Source organism: Saccopteryx bilineata, chromosome 5, assembly GCF_036850765.1.
Source record: "Saccopteryx bilineata isolate mSacBil1 chromosome 5, mSacBil1_pri_phased_curated, whole genome shotgun sequence".
Lineage (NCBI taxonomy): Eukaryota > Metazoa > Chordata > Mammalia > Chiroptera > Emballonuridae > Saccopteryx > Saccopteryx bilineata.
Window position 1 is genome coordinate 244519076 of NC_089494.1, and position 25777 is coordinate 244544852.

Genomic DNA, 25777 nt, shown 5'->3' on the forward strand with positions numbered 1-25777 from the left:
AGATCTACTATTAATAGAGAACGCAGAGGAGGGACAGCTGCACTGCTTCGTGAGAACCACCATACCTGTTGATTAATGGAGAGGCCTTAACAGCACTCTTCTTCCATGCGTCTTGCCATGAGGAAAGGGAAGGAAGGGAAAGGTAGTGATGGCAGCAACACCTGGGGAAGGGAGATGGGGAAATACGTAAAGGGAAAATCAGCAGCCACTACACCATGGTGTCCATCCATAGATCTCGCCAATAACACAATTTCCAAAACCTTGAGCTTTCTTTTTCTTTCTTTCTTTCTTTCTTTCTTTCTTTCTTTCTTTCTTTCTTTCTTTCTTTCTTTCTTTCTTTCTTTCCTTCCTCCTTCCTTCCTTCCTTCCTTCCTTCCTTCCTTCCTTCCTTCCTTCCTTCCTTCCTTCCTTCCTTCTTTCTTTCATTCTCTCTTCTTTCTTTTTCTTTCTTATTTTCTTTCTCTTTCTTTTTTTAAATCTAGATCAATTTCAAAGATAATTTAAACAAAGTAGGTATTTTGAAAGAAGTTCATCTGAATAGTATTGCAACTATAATTTTCCAAATCTAGAGGCAGGGGTCTGCAACACATACTGAGCCACCATTTTATTTTCACTCTTGGACTAAACAGGGCAGCTGAAGGCAGGACTTCACTATGTGGGTATAGAACTTTTCTTTTTACAACAGATTTAAGAAAACCTATAGGATAAACAATACCAAATATATATATATATGTAGTTTATGCATATGTATTTTTCTTCCAATACACTGTAGCATTACTATCATTTCCTCTACCTATTTCTACTTAATTACAAGTCAACTAGCTCACAATGTAACATCGCTTTTACATTCAGTGAACTAAGGATATGTAGTTTTGATATTAGAATCACTTCAACTTGTTAACTTAATTAAAAAATTAAATTTAGTAGAATTCTTATATAAAAAGGACTAATACAAGTTGTAAAAACTTCATGTATTACTTGTATTTTTGTAGACATAGTTTAATCCAGATTATATGTAAGTTTTAAAAAGAAAATATATAGAATTATATAAAAAATAAAAAATGTTTAGTAAACAGTTGATATTAACAAATTATATGAATTTCAATAGTGACTAACTGCTTTGCTAATATCAATATGTAAAATAATACTACACCTGAAAACCAAACACGGCTACCAATTTTGCTTTTAGTACTAGTTTTCTTTAAGAAATCTTTAACTTTGTATGCTTACAATTAAACAAAAATTACATATGAAAAATGACTTCATACACTATTTAAAGTAGCTTTTGTAGATGGTGGAAACAAACTCACAAAAACATGTCTGTTTTATGAAAGAGAAAAGAGGTGTTCCACTGTGGTGAGGGATGTCTGTCGTGGAGCAGATATGCATGTGAGGAGGCAGAGGGTATACGGGAAATGTCTGTGCTTGCTCTCAATTTTGTTGTGAGCCTAAACTGCTTTAAAAATGAAAACACCTTTAAAAATTAAAATCTTAGTTAAAAAAAAAAGAAAAAAATAGAAATTAATCTTTTTTTGTGGAAAAAATGTTTTTTGACCCCAACACCAATACCTTTCTTACTGTATTACAGTATTTACAAAAAAGGGCGGGACATTCTTGAATTTTTCTCTAAAGACAGGAATTTTCTTGAATGCATGTTTGCATTCTTGTGTCTGAATGTAACTCTAACCTTTAATCCTGTTGTTTAGGAAAGCAGCTATCAAAAAATCTCTGGGGTTTGAAGCATGATAATCCTTTTGGTCTTGTCTTAATCTTGTTTGGACATGGTGTCTCAAAACTTTCCAATTTCTCAACTCTTCAGGTCTTTGACACATGGCTTACTGTTACCCATCATATCTGTTTAAAATGACATGACCCACCTAATGCTTAAGCCATAGTATTAGTCAGCCCATAAATTGAAAAATGTGGAAAATAATTGGATGTCGTTAGAGTAACATCCAAAAATTTGAAAGCATATGCAGTATCCAGACTTGTTAAATTAAAAGAAACAAAATCAAAGTAGTAAACTTAATTTTTTCTGATATGATTGAACATAATTTTTGTAGCTTTGCTTTTTTCTTATAAATTTATTTTTTTATTTCTTTTAAATAATTAATTATTGTTATACATAATATTTTAAAATGTAAATCCTCCTCCAAAATGAAAACCTACATATTCCAGTAATATCAAAGTTAAAATAATTAAATCTAATTATTTCAACATTTAAATATTCCTAAGTGATTATTTTAGTACCAGCATTTTTCTTTGGAAGAATCAAATGTGGCAATCTCATAAACAAAAGAGAAAAAAGAAAAAAAAAAAAGAATCTACATGCTCTTAATTTGTAACAAGACACTTGCATGAAATATGACATTTTTGCAAGTGCATTCATAATTATCTATGGATTTTATATATAGTAAATAATTTCTTTGACCTTAGGAAAAGCACATTATTATTATGCAGTAATATACTTGGAAATAAACAGTGCACTGTAAGAAGCACAAAAATAACCAAAAGTATACTTAAGAGAAAATCTTCAAAATAAACATATATACACAAAACACAGAAGAATACTAATAGTATATCTTGCCAAGATGTAGCAAGCAATATAAAATGATTCTATAAACAGATGAGCTTAAAAATAACTGAGATAACATAGACCGATAACAAATGATTAAACTGAAAATTTAAAGAGTCATGATTTAATAGAGTGGAGAATACACCTTTATGAATGAAGGGAAATAAAAGTGAAAGCTTTTTTTCTCCATATTTTAAAGGTCAGCATAATAAAATAATCCTTGGTACTACTAATGGGGTGTTTGGCAGAAAATGGTTGATGAACAATATAAACTAGGTTTTCACCTAGATAAAAAAGGGAAAATGAACCCTATGTTACATAAAAATAAAAAGTACATAGAAAGATGGTTTGTGATTATTATTGAGTGGCATTGACAATAAAGAGTTTGTAATGATACTGGTTTTCCAAAAAGATAAGGATTAGAAATTCTCTGTCATGTAATTGAAACAACAGGAATGTCCTAGGTAATACTCTGGGTGGTCCATTGTAAAGTCGACCTCATCTAGTTTCTGTTTTTGAAAATGTGTATGATCAAACTGTAAATACTAATATTAATACTTGCAGGTGTGTGATTTAGTGAAACAAGCATGGAGAACGCCGTTTCAGATTGAAATGAACACAATTTCCTATTCTAATGCGAGAGAAGAATAAGGCACAAGTCTTGGTTCGTATTCTCAGGGAATACAATCTCCAAATTGGGTAAAACTAAGGGTGAACTATAGAGTGCTTTCAAGTTAAAAGCAATAGGTAAGAGAAGTAAACTTTGACAAGACTGATACTGACTTTCTTCCTAAAGACTGGATAAGATACAAATAAAGGATTGCAGAAAAAAACAGAATACAGAAAAAGAAGCTACGCAGCCTAACACAGTGTGGTGAGAGGCAGTTGTTGAGTGCTGATGAGTCTGAGCTTTATCCAACTAGAGTTGTGTGGCAAAAGGGACAGTAGGACACACCGTGATATGTGTAAGAGACATGTCATACAATATATTGGACTAAAGATGAATTGGGCAGTGGGACTTCTGTCCTCTGCCTTTATCAAAATCTGATGTTTCTAGCACAAGAATATATGAGGAAGACCTATTAATATGTGGCATAAACATTTCTGATAACAGTACCGTTTTCCTTATCCTATTTATGAAGTATTCCTTAGAAATAAATTTTCACTAACAATGAGAAAACATATTTTTTGCTCTGGGTCTACATCACATTCTTACCCAAGACTCTTCTGAACAGAGATAGGTCAGTATATTCCCCTGGAGAGACCAGGCACGGGACAATGACACGGCTCATATTCTTTCATTTTCCTTCTGGCGAATTCAGGCTGGATATCAAAAAAGGGCATTTTAATACTGTGTTTATAATGCTAGTGTTGTAGTATATAGTGGCAGGGCTGGAGTGTGGAAGGGCTGGCTTGTTTGTGTGTGCTAACTGGTGTGGCAGGATTAAGATGGGTGCTGGGGTCAATAGGTGAAATTTAAAACCTTTGTAGAGATAGGAATGCGGCATGTTCTTGTAGCACTCAGGAAATTGATCGATGGCAGATGAGACATCGCCCAATTCACTTATTGTTATGAGCAACAAACAGTATTTTTAAGTTATAAAATATGCAATCATATAAACCTTTGTCCTGAGAGAGATTATTTATTGGTCAGGACTTAACTACTGAGACCACAGGAAGAAAATAAACAAAACAAAACACAAAATACAAGGAAAAAAATTATTGTTGGCACCACCTGAAATTTTTTCAATCAATAAGGATTACAACTGACTTAAGATGAAAAAATAGCTATTACTCCTTTATTCTGTTTTCTTTTAGTAAGTGTTATGGTACTTAGTATCTTGTATTATATTTTGTATTCTTAAGATTAAAAGATGATTCAAAGGTAGAGTGCATAGATTAATGGCAATAAAAGTCAGCTAAGTAGAAGTGTTGAATATTATCAGTTACCATTTTTAGTAATATGATTGTACAATGAGGAACTTAAGAAGTAATATACAAAGGATTTAAGTGTAAATCTTAGTTACTAATGTTAAATTACATTTTAATTGGGTTTGGTAAATTTATAAATTTAAAGTATAATGTATTAGTGCTAATATATGATGTTTAAAGATTTTTAACTCTAGAGTAAATCATGAAAAATATTTTTATCTTTAACTAAAAGTGTTCATTAATTTCATTTAATGTTACAGATTACGTCTTAAAAACTACATTTCATAATGCCAGTTATAGTGCAACTGTATACAAATCTGAAGTTGGGATAGATTTTTCTGACAATTTCATTAAAATTTTGAGATTTAGTTACATTGAAAACATTTCATAAAGTTTCTAGCAAGTCTATATTTAGGTTATTTTAAAATTTCTAATGTTTTAAAATCTGCTTTCTAAATTTTTCATAATTTATAGCTGAATAGCATGATCATTCATACAAACTAACCACCCTCCTATTATTATTGACTAATGCACTGGGAAATGTTCACTTGGAATTTATACTTTAATCAATATATGATTTTACTCAATTGATACAAGTAATAGTCTAAATTTATTATCTTTTAAAAAAAGTATATTTTAATATGGGTTTAGCTCTGTCCTTTCTTGACTAACAGTTGTTTATGTAAGTTTATAAAATTATGGAAAACCTAAGCCCTCAAATAGCACATTTATAGTCTGCTAATATATCTTTTTTTTTTAATATTTTATTTTATTATTATTATTATTATTTTTTAGAGAGGAGAGGGAGAGAGAGAGAGGAGAGACAGAGAGAGAGAAGGGGGGGGAGGAGCTGGAAGCATCAACTCCCATATGTGCCTTGACCAGGCAAGCCCAGGGTTTCAAACCAGCGACCTCAGCATTTCCAGGTCGACGCTTTATCCCACTGCGCCACCACAGGTCAGGCTATAGTCTGCTAATAAAGGTTGTAATATCAGTTTCATTATTCAGTTTTGTTCATCAAGTATTCAATGAGTATACAATCTGTGCTAAGCTTTGTGCTGAACACTGCTTTAGCCAGAGTTATTCAAACATTTGGGCTGCAGAACTTCTTTGCTGTTTTGAACACTCCAGAGGAACCAAAGTCATTTTAATTTTATCTGGGGTATGTCATCATCAATATTCATCATATTCAAAATTAAAATTAAGGCACTTTAAAAGTAATTGCAAAGGTATTTGAAAACAACCATCACAAATTCATTTTATGCTGATATAAATTTTTTATGAAAAATTATTGCTATTGCTATATTTTTAAACCAAAAACAAATAAAAAACAAGAAGAGTGATAATATGATACGCTAATACAGGTGTGTAATATGCAAAGAGCTAAGGAAAACTGTCCTCAAAGGCTCCACAGAAGAAGTGGTACAGTAAATTTCAAAGAAAGAACTAAAAGAGATGTAGATGAAAAATTTTAAGGCCATTTCAGGGAGAGAAAGGCATGGCTAGACACAACATGATGTAACAGAAAGAGCACTTTTTTTATATATATAACAAATTTTCTTCAAACTTTATTACAAACATTCACTGGCTGCATGGCTTTGAGCAAATCGCCTAAAGTCTGTGAGCTTCCATTTATTCTCTTATTAATTAACAAAACCTATGTATTAAGAATGCCGTGCAGATGAAGTGAGAAAAAAATATGTAAAGTATTCACATGTGTGGCAGTTAACTAGAACTCAGTAGTATTTTTGTTGTTGTTGTTGCATATTTAAGGACTGGTTTCCATGCTGAGAAAACAGAGTACAATGAAGTGGGGGAGGGATGGAAGATATGAACAAGGGTGTAAAAGGCAGTGATGACGTAGAATCAGTATGGAGGTTAAAGTGGATATGAGTAATTTGAAAATCACAAATATAATAATATAAAATAAACTGCTTTGGAAAGTCCAAAGAGAAAATGTCTCCTCCAAACTTTAGTCAATACTTAGCAAATCTTGATTTCTAAGTATTGAAATCTTGATTGCTAAGATATTTATAAATACAAAGGGAATGTGTAAAGAATAACATGGATGGTGAATGGTGGAAAAATTACTTAAGAAAAATTTAACCAACCTCTTCCACAGCTTATAGAGGTTTCTTAAATCTTCCAGCATTATTTGAAATCGGATTTCAAATATATTTTCCTAAACAATGAATGAATAAATAAATATAAAAATAAACATATATTTAACTCAATAAGAGCAATACATTAAAAACCTGAACTAGCAACTATGATGTTCTCAAACTGGAGTTGAAAATTAGTGGAATCATAAAGTCTACTACTCAATGTCAAAATATCTAGGAAATAATTTATTATGAATATGGTATGCAGAGAATGTTATGATTTTTCCCCATGCTAGGTGTGTAACATCCAGATGGTATCGTCGATCCTCAAGGACCTTCATGGATAGAATGTTAAAATCCAGTACTTCTCAACTACAAAATGAACATTTTCTTTTGATGCACAGTAGTTGTGTCAATTAGGACACAGAGGATAAAAATATGCTCAGTAGAGAAGCATGGTTTTGAAATGTAAAATATACTCTTCATCAAAGCCAGGACTTGACTTTCATAAAACATAACAAATATTGTGTCTCATATACAAACACTCACTATACTAGTACACCAAAGATCAGTAAGAACAGTATGAATTTTAGGTGGGAAAATTTGCAATATTCTACAGAGTTTAGAATTTGCCTATTTATTTGATGATACGGTATTCTTTATGGTATTCAATCGCTTTGACTAATTTCTTCATCACTACAAATTAACCTAGACTAACTTATCAGAAGAACAGAAAAAGAAAACAAAGCATAAAAGCCATAAAAGGTGAAAAGTAAAGTAAAATAAAAAAGGTGAAAAGTGTGGGTGGATGTTGGACTCAGAAAATATTAACTTGTTCTTGAATTAACTCAGCAAGTATTTATTATCTTCTCTATGCCAAGCACTGCTCTAGTAGCTGGAGATATAATAAACATGCACACATCTTCATGGAGCACAAAGTCTAGTAGGTAACATTTAATAAACAAGTAAGTACAGGCTCCCATTCCTCCCAGCGCACATACAAATAATTCTGAAAGTTATTTTCAAGAAAATTTTGTTGTAAAAATTACATATCATAGAAAATGAAAACAAGCTCTTCATTTTAAAACCTTTCTCATCCTTTGTTAGTGCATGGTGTAAAGCTCTAAAGCCAAATAGACAGGTATCTAACTCTACTTAGTGCTCATTATCTAGGGCTAACTAGTAGAAATAAAATATTAGATGATCATTTTACTTTCATTTTCTGGTCTCATGTATTTGTGCACATATGTGAGGGCAAGATATAGTAATCAAAGTATGGTGATACACCTGTTAGATTAGCTTGTATCAACAAAACAGGTAAGAACAAGTGTTGGAGAGGCTGTGGAGAAAAAGGAACCCTCATCCATTGTTGATGGGAATGTAAAGTAATACAACCATTATGGAAGAAAATATGGTGGTTCCTCAAAAATTATGAATAGAACTACCATATGACCCAGCAATACCTCTGCTGTGTATATACCTCCAAAACTCAAAATCATTGGTATGTAAAAACACATGCAGCCCCATGTAAATTGCAGCATTGTTCACAGTGGCCAAGACATGGAAACTGGCCTGACCTGTGGTGGCGCAGTGGATAAAGCGTCGACCTGCAATGCTGAGGTCGCCGGTTCAAAACCCTGGGCTTGCCTGGTCAAGGCACATGTGAGAGTTGATGCTTCCTGCTCCTCCCTCCCCCTTCTCTCTCTCTCTCTCTCTCTCTCTCTCTCTCTCTCTCATTCTCTCTCCTCTCTAAAAATTAATAAAATAAAAAAATAAAAAAATAAAAGACATGGAAACAACCAAAAAGCCCTTCAATAGAAGATATACTATGGAATACTACTCAGCTATAAGAAATAATGACATAGGATCATTTACAACAACATGGATGGACCTTGATAACATTATTATATTGAGTAAAATCAGTAAATCAGAAAAAAACTAGGAACTGTATGATTTCATACATAGGTGGGACAAAATATTGAGACTCATGGACATAGATAAAAGTGCAGTGGTTACCAGGGGGAGGGTAGTGGATGGGAGGGAGAGTGTGGGGAGAGGGGAGGGGCATAAAGAAAACCAAATAAAAGGTGATAGAGAACAATTTGATCTTGGGTGATGGGTATACAACATAATCAAAGGTCGAAATGATCTGGAGATGTTTTCTCTAAATCTGTGTACTCTAGTTGATCAATGTCACCCCGTTGAAATTAATTGTCTAAATAAAATAAAAATTTTAAAAACATATGGTGATAACTCCTGGATAAAGTTTCTCTATTTAGCCCTCCTTTCTTAGTGTACAGTTTACTTATTGATTCTTCATTGAAATTTCTCTTTTCTTTATTATCTTTCTTGCTACCTCCCTTCTCTTAGTACCAACTACCATATTCTAATTTAGTCAAGTCAAACAACGGTTGTCAAATTCTGAGTGAATTTAGACACATAAATGTAAAAATCTGCACACAATTGGAAAACATGCCTTTGTCAAAAATGGTTCAGTCTTACATAAGATTAGCAGAAGCTACGCAAAGCCATTTTAAGGTTAACCAGGTGAAAATGAAAACAAAATGATATCCTTTGTCAAGTTGAAATAACTCCAATCTGCACAGTTACCTATAATTTTGAACCTCGAGAAATGATTATTCAGAGAAATGTAGAATAGAAGGAAAGTAAAACAGTCTGTTCACTCTATCCTTCATCTGAAATACTTAAATTCTTTGCACACTGTTCTTAGTTAATGTATTTTAATTTATTTTTAAAACACATTGTTTTTTTGACTATCAAATATTTTAGACACTCAGTAAAACTTCCTTTTTGGTATTATTCTCTTCTCAACATATTCATGTACAACCAAAGAGTTAAACAGCATATTGTAAGTTGAAATTCAGTTAATACATGAAAGCACCTTTTTTAATTCTGTCATTTAAATTACATGAACTGAAATGTCAACTTTGGGTAATGCTATTCGCTCAAAACATATACTGTATCTTATTTCATTATAGATGTATGAATTCATCATGTTTTATTCTAAGCCTACAAAATATGGTATGCTCTTGAGCAGTCTGACAGATGATGAAACTGCATCAGAGTGGTACATGTGTGCATGTTTTCATACTTGCACAAAAATGCTGATTTTTTAAAAAATTTCAATCAGCTTTCTGAATTGGTTGACTAGCATCAAATGTAATAAACAGCATATGGGACTGCTAATCTACTTGAAGAACTTATTCTTCCCCCACTCCCAACATATATGCTCTTTTATATTTCAGTTAAATAATACATTTCTTGAGTGAGAGGGGAACTTGAAAATAATCCATATGCCACATGAATTTCATTGTAAAATATAATAGCTAAGCTTATTTTAAGAATGTTACATAAAAATAAATCTTTGTTTTTGTACTTATCATACTCTATTTGTACATGATGCTCAAAATATGATTTTGTATTTAGCTCTTATATATTTTTCTTTTTATAACAATATAATTTCATGAAATTTAATGTTTTGTAGCTAAACTATTTTAAGTTCCTTTTAACTATTTAATCAATGTGTTGGATTCTATTATTTAAAAAAATCTTAAAATCACCTTTTTTTGTTAAAACTTTACCAACTGAATACATTAACTTTCTTAATATAGTTCAATCAAAATCATTTTAGAAAATGTGATGATAAAAACTTTTTAAAAGTTCAAGACAAAAAAAAAGTCACTCTTCAAAATGTGTATCAAAACTTTTAAAGTGTAATTCTTAAAAGACAAAGAAATTGGGTAAAGATATTTTGCTAAGCCAAATGCAGCTTCAGAGAGTTGGTTATAGCCCTGGGTCCCTCTTGCCTATACATCGATATTGCTCATTCTGGGATAATCACTGGTTCCAAATCCAAGGCTTGTCCTTATCAACTTTGTTCTGTTTTTCTTCTAACCTGAACTCAATTAAGCATAATACTCTTAATTGACCTTCCCCTTTCTTGCCAATAAAAAAATGGTCAAGAAATATATCAAAAGCAGGTATGCTCATGGAATGTGACAGTCTGTGTAAGAGCATGTATTTGTAAAATAAATGCATATTCTAAATTTTCTTACATCAAATTTGATTTGCAAAGCCAGGCCATGCATGATTAGAAATGCCAAAGGCATACCTCTACAGTGGTTCGTGCTTTTGAGATTTCAAATTACAACAGCATTCCATTTTTACAAGGCGTTGCTAGAATATCCTCCAATGTGCACATTAGATTCCTTTATGGAGACAGTCATGTTCCTACAAGCCATAAATTTAATAAATCACCAGATATATACCTTTCATTCTCACATTTACATTACCAAGTATTTTATGGAGCAATTTTCTTACTCATACCAGTGAGACTGTTCAATGATGTAAATAAATACATAAATAAATAAATACCATTTTAAGATAAAACCTTTAACTCTAGAGGAAAAGAACTGTGCTAAGTCTCACCAGAACACTAGCCACTATTACAGAGAATTCAGCTATCAATAGTGTCTATCTTAGATTGCCTCATGAAGGTTTATTACGACTAGTAATAGAAGGACTTCATTATAACAAGCATTGCAGAAGCTAAAAGCAGAGTTATGGCTGGATTCTAGTGCAGAGTGAAAGAGCATGAAAAGCTTAATACACCACAATACTGAAATTGCTACTATAAATAACTGGTACATTTATATCCGATTATCATACATTTTTAACAGATACTTGAAATACCAACTCTGTCAGCACCAATCTCGGGGCACAGTGTTTCTTGTTGAGACCTGTTATGACGTGTTAGCAATGCCAAACCTAAGTGTTCCCAGGGATGTTTAGGCTTATATTAAAAAACAATATCCTTGTAAGGAAAGCCAGACCTTTAGGTGTAAAGGATATTCTGAAATGATGAACTATTTGAGCAATCCAGTGAAATAATCTTGAAGTAATATTTCCAAATACTTACCAAATTGCTAGTTTAACTTTATCAGTGATTCCATAAATTCATATTGTAAACATGCAATTATACACATTACTTTTGAGAGAAAATTAAACAATAGAAGTCATTGGAAAACTAGAGTCTTAAATTAATCTTAAAGTCCTTTTATTACTATTTGACTTAAAGGATTATATTGAATTCCAAGGTGCTATGTTAAGTATTGAAAGAAAATAACCCAAATTTTAAAGACACATATACTACAAATTTTCTCTTTACAATTTAATAAAACCTTCTTTAATGTGCAAAGTACTACTTATATTTATGCTCTAAAGCCTTTAAACAGTAAAAGGTGGTCAAGTGTGCAATTGATGAAACTATTGACTTTAATTTAATAGAACATCTCCAAAATAAAATCTTTCTGAAGGCTTATTTTATTACTGAAATTACTTCCAAGATGTGCTTTCGCCTTGTCAACCCAGCCTAACAAGAGTGGTGTATGTGGAAATGCATGCGTGCATGTGTGTTTCTCAGGTGAGCAGTGCTGAATCTTCTTACAGGCTGCTCACACATTTCCAAATGAGCTTCCAAAATATGCAGGAACTGGGAGTTCTTATTCTCCACATGCTTAGCCATCACATTAAACATATGTCCTCAAAAATGTTTTAGAAGGCATATCAAGTACATGCAGATAGTTCATGAAGTCCAGTCTATAAGAACTCCAGCTAAATGAAGTGCAGAAAAATATGAAAATGGATTCTTTTGCACTTTGAAATCAATGGCAGTAACTTTCACTTAGAAAAGATGTGTGTCTGAGCAATAACATGTAGCAGTATTTGTCAAACTGTTCAAATGAAGAGAACTCCCTTAACTTCACAGGTGGCATGCCTTCTTCCCAAGGAAGAAAGTGAAATCCTTAGCACTGGTTCTAATATATAGACTACTCACAAAAATTACGGGATATTTCAAAATGAATATGAAGTGATAAAGAAAGAAGCATTTGACTTTTTTTATTAAACAAGAATATTAGAAAAGCAAACAAGTCAAAGAAAGTTGTTTGATTATGCAAATGAAATGCAAAACCAACTTTTATTTCATCGGTGAAAGTGCACTATACAAAAGTCTGAAAGTACTAGAGTTTCTGCACATGCCCTGATCCCCTAATTTTTGTGAGCAGTGGTATATAAAATCATTTAAAATGAATGGCAGAGCAGACAGAGGTTTTCACTTGCGTAAAGAGCTAGGTCAATTATTAGCAAGCTAAATATTCCAGCTTCTCAGTGAAAATGTATTTTTACTTTATCCTACACTAAAATATGCATCATCTTTTCTGCATGGGTGTCTCCAAGTAAATGAAGTGATTTCATGTCAAATAAGTTTAAACAATGTTCTTATTTTAGTATAAAAACAAAATATGGCCCTGGCTGGTTAGCTCATTCTGTTAAGCGCATCCTCCCAAAACGAAAAGATTGCGGGCTCGATTCCCAGGCAGGGCACATACAGGAGCAGCTCCATGTTCTTGTCTCTCTCTCTCCCTGCCTCTCTCCCAACCCCCAATGCTAGCACCAATTCAGTCATCGATCCACCTTTGTAAAACATCTCTTCTCTTGACTACTAAAAAATGTAACAATACATAATACTTGAGAATAAACAAATTAGAAATTCTTCTGTGCTGCAGATGAGATATATGACCTTTAATTTGTTTATGCCAGTGATTTCAAAATTCATTTCCAATTTTTTTTGTTACTGTATGTAAAGAAACTTCTTATTCTTAAGCAAGTTCAATATGATAAGCATTAATTAAAATAAGTATTTCCTAGAGAGGCAAATGAGCTGGTGTTGCAGGTGAAAATGTATGCCCAAGTATCAAAATAGCTAAGATATTTTCCAGTTTGAACATATGTTATAAAAATCATGTTATTTAACATTGTTTAGTAGTTCTGATGGCAGAACTACTAGTATGAAAGTTGTTTTTAAATTTGGAAATATTTTCCCTATGTTTATCTTATAGAAAGATAAATTTGAAAAATATCACTAAGTTTGCACACTGAGCTTAAGGATTTATTATTTTTTGCTCTGTTTTGTCACTTCCAACATTACTGAGATAACATTAAAAGTTTTCAACTGCTTAAACATCTTTTTAGTGCTTGCTTTATTGAATGGTTTGCATAATTAAAAAACTAATTGCTTTGTTTCTACAATCTTTGAAAGTCATGGGACCGACTCCCAAAGCAGGTTTCTAATGCTCTATTTTCTTAGACGTACGTGTATTTTGCCTTTGAGTGAGGCACCTCCCCAACCTTGGCAGAAAGATGGCGCAGAGATGGATGTGTGTGCATAATGTGTGTGTATGTGTAGAATGCAGATATAAAATGGAGGCATTAGAAATATAAAAATTAAGTTTAACCAGAATAAAACCTCTGGTATTAATTGGTACCCTATTAAAAGTGTACTGCACAGTAGGTCCAAACTTAATGGTGATAAGTTCTGTGACTTTTAGCTAAATAACATATAATGATATCAAGTCCATTACTCTGTTATTCTAAAGGACAAAAGATCCATTATCCTCTTTCAGATTTCTGTGGTATGAATACTTGACTCTTTCACTTGTGACCCCAGGTACCAACATTTATGTCTAATCACAATTTAAAGTGGTTCTTGTTGATGAAATAAAATATGGCTTTACACAAAATTACTGAAAAATGTAATGTTTTATAATTCATACAAATAAAAAGAGGAATCTCCCTTGGAAGTAGTTAGGGATTGAATTATTGTTTGCCTTAGACAATGAGACAATAAGAAGATCAGTAATTTGCCCAAAACTACATAATTAATTAGTGCTTTTATTATATATAAATTCAAAACTAATTATTTTTCTAAATGGAAATTATTATAATGGCTACAATAGGTTTTCATGGACCTTGAGTGCAGTTTTGCAAATATAGCTCTTGAGACCTCATAGCAACAAAAGGAGAATAATAAATACATACAGTTCAATACATACAGCCACTATTCATCGAACACTTAGTGTTATCAGGTATTAACCACAATTTTTACATATCTTCTTATTTTAATCATCTATAAAATAAAGATATTATCCTTCTCAGAATGATTCTATAAAACAAATTAATATGTAGACCTTCAGGTTAGCACGAATGTACTGTAAAAATATGTTTATTGGTTCAATTTTCCCTTACCTTTTTTATCATTTATTTTTAGATACTTAAGGATAATATTTCATCATTCAAGGAAGTCTTGAAAGATTATCCTTTTTGTGCTATGTTGCTCTTCTCTGGTCGTTCTCTCTTTGTGTGTGTATGTGTGAGAGGGAGTGAATAAATCTAAAATTCATTTGTCTCTGACATGAGAGATACTTTACGATGACTTGGTCCCTTTTAAGTCCCTTCAGCCCTTTATACTTGAACTGTATTGTAAATGGGGTGTTTTTCACTGTGTTCTGAAAATTATCTTAATATACCCAAAAGTTGATTCATACACTTACCAGTATATTTGGCTCAATTAGCAATTTAAGAGTAGACATGAATAAGTGCTACGAATTGGTGTCTAAATGGCAGAGTGACTGGCGACCATTTTTATCTTACTGACATGAATGTTTGTGTGTCCTCTGTAATCTTACCCTTTTAGGAGTTGCTCTGCCACTGGGCATGGAATAATCTTTAATAATTATGTGATGGATATCTCTGTGAGTTACCAGTTTCTGTCACTTACTACTTCTTAACAACAAATTCAGAAACATATATGCAGGCCTCTTGAAGAGAGAAACCATTCTGCTGCAGAAAGTAAATGTGAATTTATTAATTATTAATATGTTTTCTTTGTCTATAGTTTCCACAAAATTATATTTGCTATAAATATTGACACTGTTCACTGAAGTGTCTTAACCATGAGCTCTTAACCTTGGAAACCAAGATATAAAAAAGAAACCAAGTAACAACTTACCTTTACAGCAAGTTATAAAGGAAGCAAACAAAAATTCATGCATTTAATAAATATTGTGAACATTGTGAGTCTGATTTAATGTAGAAAAAGAAACTAAAGAACTAGAGGATTTTTAAAGTATGTAGAAATAAGTGAACATAGTATAATAGTTATTTGATGTAATTTTATTAAATGCTAAGTACCTAAAAATATATGTTCATGTATAAGTGCTTAAAGGAGGATAAGGTAGTGATTATTATAATTATCGTTGCCATTTTATAAGTGAGTGAAATATTATGTGAATTGTTCCAAGTTTCCTTCTTAAAAAATGTGATGGAGCTAGGATCGAAATGTCTGGCATCAACTTTTTTGCAAATCTACATATTCTGTTATAGGCCACAATGCAGCAAAATTCAGTTGGATTTAAGGAGGACATTTTAAGACTAAAAAGTTATAGAACAGAGTCTTCTAAAAAGTATCCCAAAAGAAATACAGAAACTTCCTTGTCTGAAATGACTCAAATATAATGACTTTTGGTAGAGAAAATGAATTACTTGATCTTCCAAATGTCATAGAAAAAAGATGAGGGAAAAAATGTACATTGGATGAAGTTGGGAGAGGCAAAGGGATAAGGTTATTAGAATGGATAAAATAAGGAAAAAATATGAAACTTCAGAGTCAATCTGTAAGGCAGTCCTCCAATCCCCCTGAAGAAATAAAATGACTGTCAAGGGAGCTCAGAATTTTCCATTAGGATAAAGAAGAGTAATGCTATTTTCAAAAACTTAAAAAAATAACCAAAGGCTAAGTAATCAAGTCAGAAGTCCTGTACTTTGTGCTCTGAAATAAAATGTGGTTACTTACGAAAAACACACATAAAGATGTCTAAAACCATGAACAATTGATAGAACTAATTTGATAGCTACTTGATCCTAGGGACATAGATAATTCTCAGACTTGGGCTGTAAAAGAAAAAGCATGTGGGTTTGACTTCACAAAAGAGGATAAAAACAGTCTGGGGCTGAAATAGGTGAGAATTAGATTTTACATCTTCATTATTCTGGGAGAAAGAGATGAACCAATGTTGTCCAGGAAACTAGAAGTGCCTCTTAAAATTGAATTCTTAAAGAACTAGTGAAGGCTGAACACAATTGATTACACTGAATAAAGGGCAATAAGCTTTAGGAAAAAAATTCTGATATAATATGGTTTGTGTAAATATGTTGCTTTCAATCACCTTTTCAAGGATGATATATGGTTATGGCCTCGATCAAAGTGAAGGGAAGAATAATAATTGAGTCCTAAATTCAATTTCCTTAACTATTTCTATAAATGAAGATTGAGTTTATTTTGGGTAAGAATTATTAGCAAAATGAGGATGATATAAATAATAATTTTTAAAAGTACACATCAGTCTGGGAGATGTTTGTGACACACAGCTTTGAGTGTCAGTTATTTATATGAGAGTAAGAGCAGGTAACTACCCAGGAAACAACAAACTTATTGGATAATTGATTAAATGTTTAGATAATGCAGACACCTTACAGAATTAACCCAAAGCAAGAAAGGAAACTAAGTCTAGCTATATAAGCATGCCTAAAGATGATACTAAAAACATCATCTTATTTTAAGACTATGCAAAATCCTTAAGAGACAACCTTAAAGAAAACAGAAAACAGTCAACAAACACAACTTAGAGACACAAGATTTCAGTAAGTACCCGGGACTAAATATTCCCTGAACCTAGGGAGCAAAAGCTATCTGTTTTTTAGGAAATTATCTCAGTCAACAGTAGACATGTTTCAACAGAGCTCATCCAGCTCACTGGGTCTGGGGGAAGAAGTCCCTCTTTGGATTCCACTGTCACCACGCAGTGTTTTAAGAGGTACACTGATTTTCCTTGGGTCTCCTTAGATACAAAGAGTGTTACCTTAGAGGGGAAAAAAGGACTTTCCTATTTTTTGAATGAAATATTCTTCTGCTTAAAATGTAATTAACTAATACTTCAGGATCCTACAATGTTGTTGAAAGTTGGTGTTGGCTCTGTACAATTCAGTGCACTGATGAAATTGTGAATTTTGGATCTACAAAAAATTTCTGAGTACCACCTAAAGGCTCCTTGGAAACTAGATAGGTGGTTTTTGTTTGGCATTTCCATACATTCCACTCAATATTCCAGGATATAGGGGTTGTATATATCAAGCCCAAAAAGAGACACATCTAAAGATTTTTGATGAACCACACTGATGTATGCATGACTAAATAGCAGGTGTATTTTTATTGGGAAATTATTATGTAGCAACTGGTTAAATTATCTTGGGATAGAAGACAAGCTTTATCAATATAATCGTTACTCATAATTCCTAATATGCAACAATGGACATAGAGAAAGGAGAATAAATTTATGTGACATTGATGGTTGGTTTTTCTTAGACAAAAACAATGTCAAAAATGACATCTTCCTGGCAAATCATTATTAGTAAGTCTTTGCACATAATAGATTTGGAGGGATTTCTTCTTTTGCAAGGTGTACTAACTGTGATAAACATCTTTAACATTGCATGTCTGTGATTTTTTATATGTAAAATAGACTGGAATTTGACAGATCTTGTACTATACTATTTAAATTTATTTTCATGGAAATTCTATTTTTATTATTTTCCATTTTGAAGCATTTCTACTTGTATAGTTACTATCGATAACAGTATTATAGTTCTATTCTTTAATCATAAACTAATTTTTTGTGTGATGACCAGGAAACTGTTACCAATTATTGGATCTTACCAGCAATCCAATTAGTTAGACACTATTTTAATTGGAAGCCAGTGAGATGGATAATTGATAGCCTAATATAAAATAAAATACAAAAGTCATATAAAGATCAAAATTCAATTAGAAGTGTAATTACTGTGTAACCCAAGGAAAGATAACAAAAACTATGACACAGAAATTTCAGACTGTGGAGTTCCTTTCAGAAAATTCTGTAAAAAGAAATAAACAAGCAAGAAAATCCTCATAAAATGGTTAGAAATTCATTAAAATAAATGTAAAAGGATGCAACCATGCCCTTATCTATGGTCATGACATTGTAATGGATTGGTTGACCTGAGAAAGAAATTCTCCAGTATATTCTTCCATTACATTTCCTGGTCTTCAGCTTTCTCAATTATCTCACTTCTATTGAATCTTTAACAGCAATATTGGACTCCTAGGCCATATAACTAAAATCAACATTTTTTTAGTACACCTATGTATACGGATTATTCCAGATGTATCATGCTACGGTGAACAAGGCAAAGGTCGGCCTGCACACCGCTGACAGTATAGTGGGAGGCAAAGGATGGGAAAGACAATGAAGCCCCCTGCTGGGTCACCTACTTCTCTTCAGTGATCAAGATCTGTGCAGTCATGTGTCTCCTTCTTTCCCTCCATCTCTGCATCACTGGGCATTTGATAACCATCACCTTTTTAATTCAAAATTTCTCTTCAACTTGCACATTTTTAAAAAATATCTTTATCGGCACCTTACTCAAAACTTACTTCTCCATTATTCTCTTATATTCAGTATTTTCTTCTCAGATTCTGTGTTGAACATCATCTCTTCTCTGGTTGTATATGCTGAACTGACTGTCCTAGCTGTTCCCAAGGTTTCACAATCATCAGGGTGTTAGTGACTTAAAAGCTATATTTCTCCTCCTTATTTGCACTCTTAAGTTTCAGATCTACATTATCAATCACCTGCTAGATAGCACATGAATGTTTCAAGGCTACCTTAAAGCTCACTTGCCTTAATCATACACAGTCTTTGAAAACATGCTACTCTTCCATTCTCCAGACTGACAGCAGTACCACTATTTTCCCACTCTCTCCGGTTGGTAGTCTTAGGATCACTAACTATTCTCTGTAATATTACCTATATTTATGCTCATCAAATATATCCTTACTCATCCATGAAGGCTTGGTTATAGTTTTTCATATCCTCAATCCATAACCTGCTCTGGTTCTAACAGTATTTAATCTCCATTGGACTTCTCGTGCCTTTACTTTTGAGCATCTTATTCTCCACCACAGTACCTAAATGCATAGAAGGCAGAGAGCATGTATCACTCCTCTTTAAATCTTCCATGGGAATCTGCACTGAGTAAGTGCTCAACAAATGATTCTTGAGCTTAATAAATGTTCATAATACTCCAAATTCTCTGTTCATTGTATACAACTTCATCTATGGCTGTTATGACCTTTTACTACAAATGCCGGGTTAGTGAAAGACAGCCTCACAGTGAATAGGAACAGCACTCACAATTCAGTACAGCTCCCTGTAGCTCAGGATTGTAACCTCAGAAAAGCAAACTTTCACTCTTGGATAAGTGTGGGCCACCAGTTACATCATCCATGTAGATGTTGAGCATTTTAGAACCAAAATAGTCAAAGAATATATATTTTGCAGAAGAAATGAATGAGTAAACTATTTTTAAACAGCAGGACACTATTCTACTATTGTTTTATTACCAAAACATTTTATACTACACATAATGGATTTCATTTGAACATAAAATATCAAAAATTAGCTTATTTTGAGATTGTCAGATTTTAGCTGAAAAGTTGTTTTTAATGGGGTATTTAAATTTTCAGATGTTTCAAGTATTTTCTCATTTTGTTATAAATTTATTATATTTTCTGGATAGTAATGAGAAGGCACACAATATAATGAGAGTAATGTCAAAAAATCTATTTGCATAAATTAAGTAAAATTTATTAGAAATAAGAATTAAAAACAAGTAAGCCTGTCATCTATACTTCAGATAGAAGGGGCATGTGATATTAAGACAAATATTTGGAAACTTAACTTGCATCTTGAGACAGCAATTACAAAAACAATTTGTATCCACAACACAAGGATTAAATTGTTTATTTAAAAATAAACTTAATCTGATGCAATCGACTCTAACCTAATCATCTATTTAATTTGATTAAGACAATTGGTCTTCAAAAAAAACACAATAACTTCAAAAGATTATTTACTGGTTCTTATGCTTGAAAGGCTTTATTCAAAACACAGATATTTTTAGTAATTATTCATATTTATAAGCAAGGAGAAAATAGAGACATAAAACTAAGCTGTTTGGCAGTTTAAACCTGGATTCATTTGTCTGCTGTCAATTTCATCAGTAACGAATTCTGAAGTTTTTTAAAGTAATTAAATTTAGCATAAAATGAAAGGTATAGAAAAAACCTGATTTAAACAGAAAATAATTTGACTTAATTTAGTTTAATTTGAAGCCTACAAATCAATTTAATAATTATTTTTAAACTATATTAGAAATAGCTAGGTAAAAAGAGAGAATATGATGCAGATAACATTTCAAAATCCTCTTCGGCACAAGAACTTGTTTATTAAGTGTAAATTTTCAATGTTTATAATACATTTATAATTGTTTTATCTATATAATTTTCTTCCCTTCTCTGTACTTCATACCACTCTAAATTTCTCCAGTGAGCTTATTTTGTTTCATATTATAGTGAATTCACTGTAATCAAGGTCGTATCTTCCCTGACATGAGGCAAGAATTCTTTCTCATTCACTTTGACTTCCTTAGAGAATCTTGTCTAAATTTTAAGGTTTGTTGACTCAAAATTAATAACCATAGCTTTGTCACCATATAATTACTCCATTAAATGAGAAATAGAAAGGTTATTATTCTGCTTGGCTTTACTGAAGAAAAGAAAGCTTTTCTCACACACAAAAAAGAAAGAGACCCTTCAATAGAAAAGATAACAACAGAGTTTGTCCTACCCTAAAAGAGGGATATTAAGATGAAACAGTTTTTCAATAAGTAGACTAACCTCTGAGTTTGAGTGCTAACTACAATATAAAAGCCAACTTCCAGAGGTTCTTTATTACCTAAATGATGCTTCAGAGAGTTGTTGAATTTCAGCAATATCAACTTTTTATCCATAACACTAGAAAAAAAAAGAATGCAGAAAATATGGAGATAATATCTTAACTAAATAAGAAGCTAAACATAGAATGCATTATCTAACAAGTGGACTGAAATTCCGATAAGCAAATGCTTTGAGAGTCTGAAGGCAGCACACCCGCTAACTGACCTCCAAACTCACTTTGAGATTTCATGAGAGCTCATTCTGTCCTCAAATGTCATGAGGGTTCAGCACAGTGATTTAGTTTAAAGGAGCAAATTAGAATCAAAAGGGTAATTTGGCCATATGTTTTATTAGTGTTAATTATTAATACTGAGATTAAAAAAAGAAAGGACTAAGAATTCAGTAAGCATACTAATTGGACACTTTTTTCAGCTTGTTTTCCCTGTCAGTGTGAATATTTTGCAGTGATTCAAAAAAAAATATACAACGGACGAACATTCAACTGGAACACTGGGTATAAAATATAAAAAATAGTTAGAGTAGAGAATATAGGAAAATAATAATGTCTTTATCCCGTCTTGAATGAATAAAAACACAGAGATGGGCTGATTTTCTGCTAGAAGATAGATTCCTTTCTTCCTCTCATTTTAGATCTTTGATCTAAAGGTCATTGATTTTGGTTGTTGCCCCTTGTCACCCCACAAAGATGAGAAACTCAGTGAAAGGTATTCAAGGTCAGAATATTGTTCTTATCAGTAATTATAGAATGCTATTTTTGTGAGATAAAATAGTTTCTGATGTTTTGATAACATTGTGTTATTTCCAATCTACCTAGTTGATAATAATCAAAATAATTTTTCATTATTATTTAAATAATAGTAGTAAATAACTTTATCATCAATAAATATAAAATTATTGGGGCTGTTATATTTATTTATACATTCTTAGGTGTTATGATCTTATTTAGTTTCTTCCACATGATTTATTATTGTTGATTTGTTGAAATTCAAGAAAGTGGGACTAAAAGAGGTCAGAAAATTACACTACTAGTAAGAGGAGAAACCAGAATTCATACTGATACCATTAGATGCTCAAACCTGTTTTTAAACCATTACATTCTATCCACAACATTGCTACTTCTTTAGGGCAATATCTCCTTTAGGTTATTTTAGATTGGGTTGATTATTTTACTGGACAGCTGCTATATGCACATCTGGATTGGCTGAGGCCAGGCTTAGATACAGTCTTCATAATCACTATTTCTCTATAGTCGACATGAAGTAGGACTAAACAGCAATATCCCGAAGGAAAGGCATGTGGAATTCTTAGGGGCATTCGGGAGCTATGGAGCCATTCCACAGATGGTTGGGAAAGTAGAAAATGCAGCCTCAGTTACACACTGGCAGCTAGGGTGACATTGTGAAATTCAAAGCCATGAAAGGTAATCCTTACGGAGGAACATTAGCCCCTTCCTACAAATAAAAATTCACAGAGCATTCATATTGAAGTACTACGCTTATGACATTAACAAGTGCATGTGCATCTTTGGAAAGACGAAAGAGGCAGCTATACTCCATAATTCAATCTGAATGAAAATAGCACAAGCCTAGCGTGACGAGATGATAATACCTTACAGATGACAGCTGAAAATTAGGAAGGTGGGAGGAAATCAGATAGAAAGAAAGGGTCCTTTATCTCACAAAAGGATATGAGTTTATTCTATATTCTCATTACCTTTAGTCATATAAAAATGGTGGTTCATTCCCCAATAATATTTCACATAGACTGTTGTTTATTTCTGCAAACAGTGTGAAAAGTTCATGCAGATACCAAATGGGTTTGTGGTAGACTGTGCCATGGTTTAACCTTCCAGGTCAGTGCAATCTAAACACTATTTAAAGCATGTGGAGTGAGAATGAATAAAACAATTAAGTTTCACTTATATAAGACAGAAAAAGGAAAAAGTTTGGAAGCGGGGAATTCAAAAAGTTTAATGTACGTAAATCAAAAGAATCTCTTAAATATCTGAGAAAATTGAGAGGCATAAATGATTCAGACATTTGGAATGGCCAGATTTCTGACCTCATTTAACTTTTTAAAACCTGACTTTTGGATCAACCGTTATTTTCCTGTTAATTTATTTTTATGTTCTATTACTTTTGTTTACCTAGAGAAAAATACATACTGTATTTTATCTTTTCTTCCCTCTTACTAAGACCAAAGTTTACATTGTTAAATAAGAAAATAAAGGTACTTATTATATTGTGAGATCATTTAATCATCATCCTTCAAATTTTGGGAGAGTGATGTACCCAGGGCTGGAATAGATCTACAGATGGCTCTTGCATAGTGTGATTTGAAGGAGGCTCCAAAACTGTCTCCCACATTGGCCTATGGTGCCAACCTTTCCACCCACCTATACGAGAAATCACACTGCTGGACTCGGTCCACTTCTCTAATTTATTTAACATGTGTATCATCTACTATTAGAATGCACACATCATATGTGGGTTGAGAGGAAGGTCCTAGAATTATTTCTGCCCTGCCCACGTTAACACATGTTATCCAATTCACTCGCCATCTCACTAAGAAACCCAAAAGGTGTCTTTCTGTTCTGAAGAGAAAATGATAAAAAAAAATTGGATGTAAGGAGAAACTATAAGATTGTTGGACCTGGAAAAGATTCAGGGTTAATTTAGTTTATTGCCTTATAGACGATCAGAAGCAGAACCAAGTGGAGTGACCTACCCAATCATAAAGGCATACTTGGAATTAATAGGTCAAGTAAAACATTTTTTATATCTGAGTTATTAAACACTACATCTGCTCAAGTGATCCATAGTGAAGACAAACTAGCCTTGCAGATATGTTTGGGGAGAGGGGACTTTGGGAAGAATCAACAGACCATGGCATAAATAAAGGGGCCAAGGTGAATACATACACTAGGTTTAAAGAAATTGTTAAAATACAAATCCAGGGGAAAGTGAAGACTCCTGCATAATTAAGAGAAGAACAAACTTTTGCATAATCAATGGTTGCCTTTAATGTGATGGTGCTCTTAAACCTAATATTTGGTTTTCATTTGAAATATCAATTCATTGGTGTATTAATTATTTTAACATTTTATTATCAAATATTTTATTATTACTCTACTGCCCAACATAAATTCCACATCTTAAAATATTTTCTTTTCCTAAATAAATAATAAATAATCAATCTCTCCAATCTTATCAAAGGACCAATTTGAAATAATCATAATATTGATAATAATTAAAAGGGGAAGAAAAATATATTAGTGACCTTTTTCATCAGTAAGCGTATAATTCATAAGAGATTTCTTAAAATATCTTTAAATGGTATAATTTCCATGATTTCTTTCTGGAAATTCATGAGATGAAAGCATCCAAATTTAGATTTATTAAAATAGTTCATCTTATTCTAAATATTAGACTCAGTCTTCAAGAAATTGTATTTATTCTTATTCTTACAGTTCACTCCCTTTCCTAACCTAATAAGAGAATAAAATCTTATTTGTCATCTGTCACTAACGTGGGTTGAAATTTAAAGTAAAGCTATTTATAAAAAGAATTAGCCTGACCCGGCAGTGGTGCAGTGAATAAAGCGTCGGATCGGGATGTGGAAGACCCAGGTTCAAGACCCCGAAGTCACCAGCTTAAGCGCGGGCTCATCTGGTTTGAGCAAAAAAGCTCACCAACTTGGACCCAAGGTCGCTGGCTTGAGCAAGGGGTTACTGGGTCTGCTGAAGGCCCACGGTCAAGGCACATATGAGAAAGCAATCAATGAACAACTAAGGTGTTGCAACGAAAAACTGATGATTGATGCTTATCTCTCTCCGTTCCTGTCTGTCCCTATCTATCCCTCTCTCTGACTCTCTCTGTTTCTGTAAAAGAAATTAAAAAAATAAAAATATGTGAGCCAAATATGTAAAAAAAAAAAAGAAGAAAAGAAAGAAAGAAAAAAAAATTAATTCACAGGCCATCTCAATGAAATTTTGTTTATTATGCTAAAGTATAGAAGCCACACAAAGATTTTTGTAAAATATGTGCATTTTACTGCCTATTACTTAAATATTCCTGTGGTTAGTTATGTCCTTACTATAAAATCTGTAAATACTTATTTTTATCATTACCTGTCTCACCTTAAGCCCTGTTGCATTATGACATTTGAATGTTAGAATGCTGTATATTATTGCATTGAAAATTATCTTCTAAATTTTTCAATGAAAATCAATCCAAAGAAATAGTTATAACTGCATTGTTTCACATAGGTTAGAATTCAAGGGAAATATGTGAGGTAATAATAATTAAGAACTAGGACAGCATCCAAAATGGTATTTTCATGGAAAATCCAATGCAAATCCTGATTAAAACCTAACCAAGCAAATCGCTGCCGATTACCTGGATTCCAATTAAATGT

The 25777-nt window shown here is 32.4% G+C and overlaps 1 protein-coding gene across 6 annotated transcripts in view; it reads right to left on the reverse strand.

Annotated features, from left to right (window-relative positions):
• Positions 1-25777, reverse strand: part of PCDH7 (protocadherin 7) — a 421790-nt gene that overhangs the window by 193541 nt on the left and 202472 nt on the right. For 2 of the 6 annotated variants that reach the window (XM_066233426.1, XM_066233424.1), the window contains exon 3: positions 66-161. The exons of the other annotated variants lie outside the window; for them this stretch is intronic. In XM_066233426.1, coding sequence (XP_066089523.1) covers positions 73-161 — 89 coding nt within the window. In that variant the 3' untranslated portion in view covers positions 66-72. The remainder of the gene's footprint in view (positions 1-65; positions 162-25777) is intronic. 6 annotated transcript variants of the gene reach the window in all.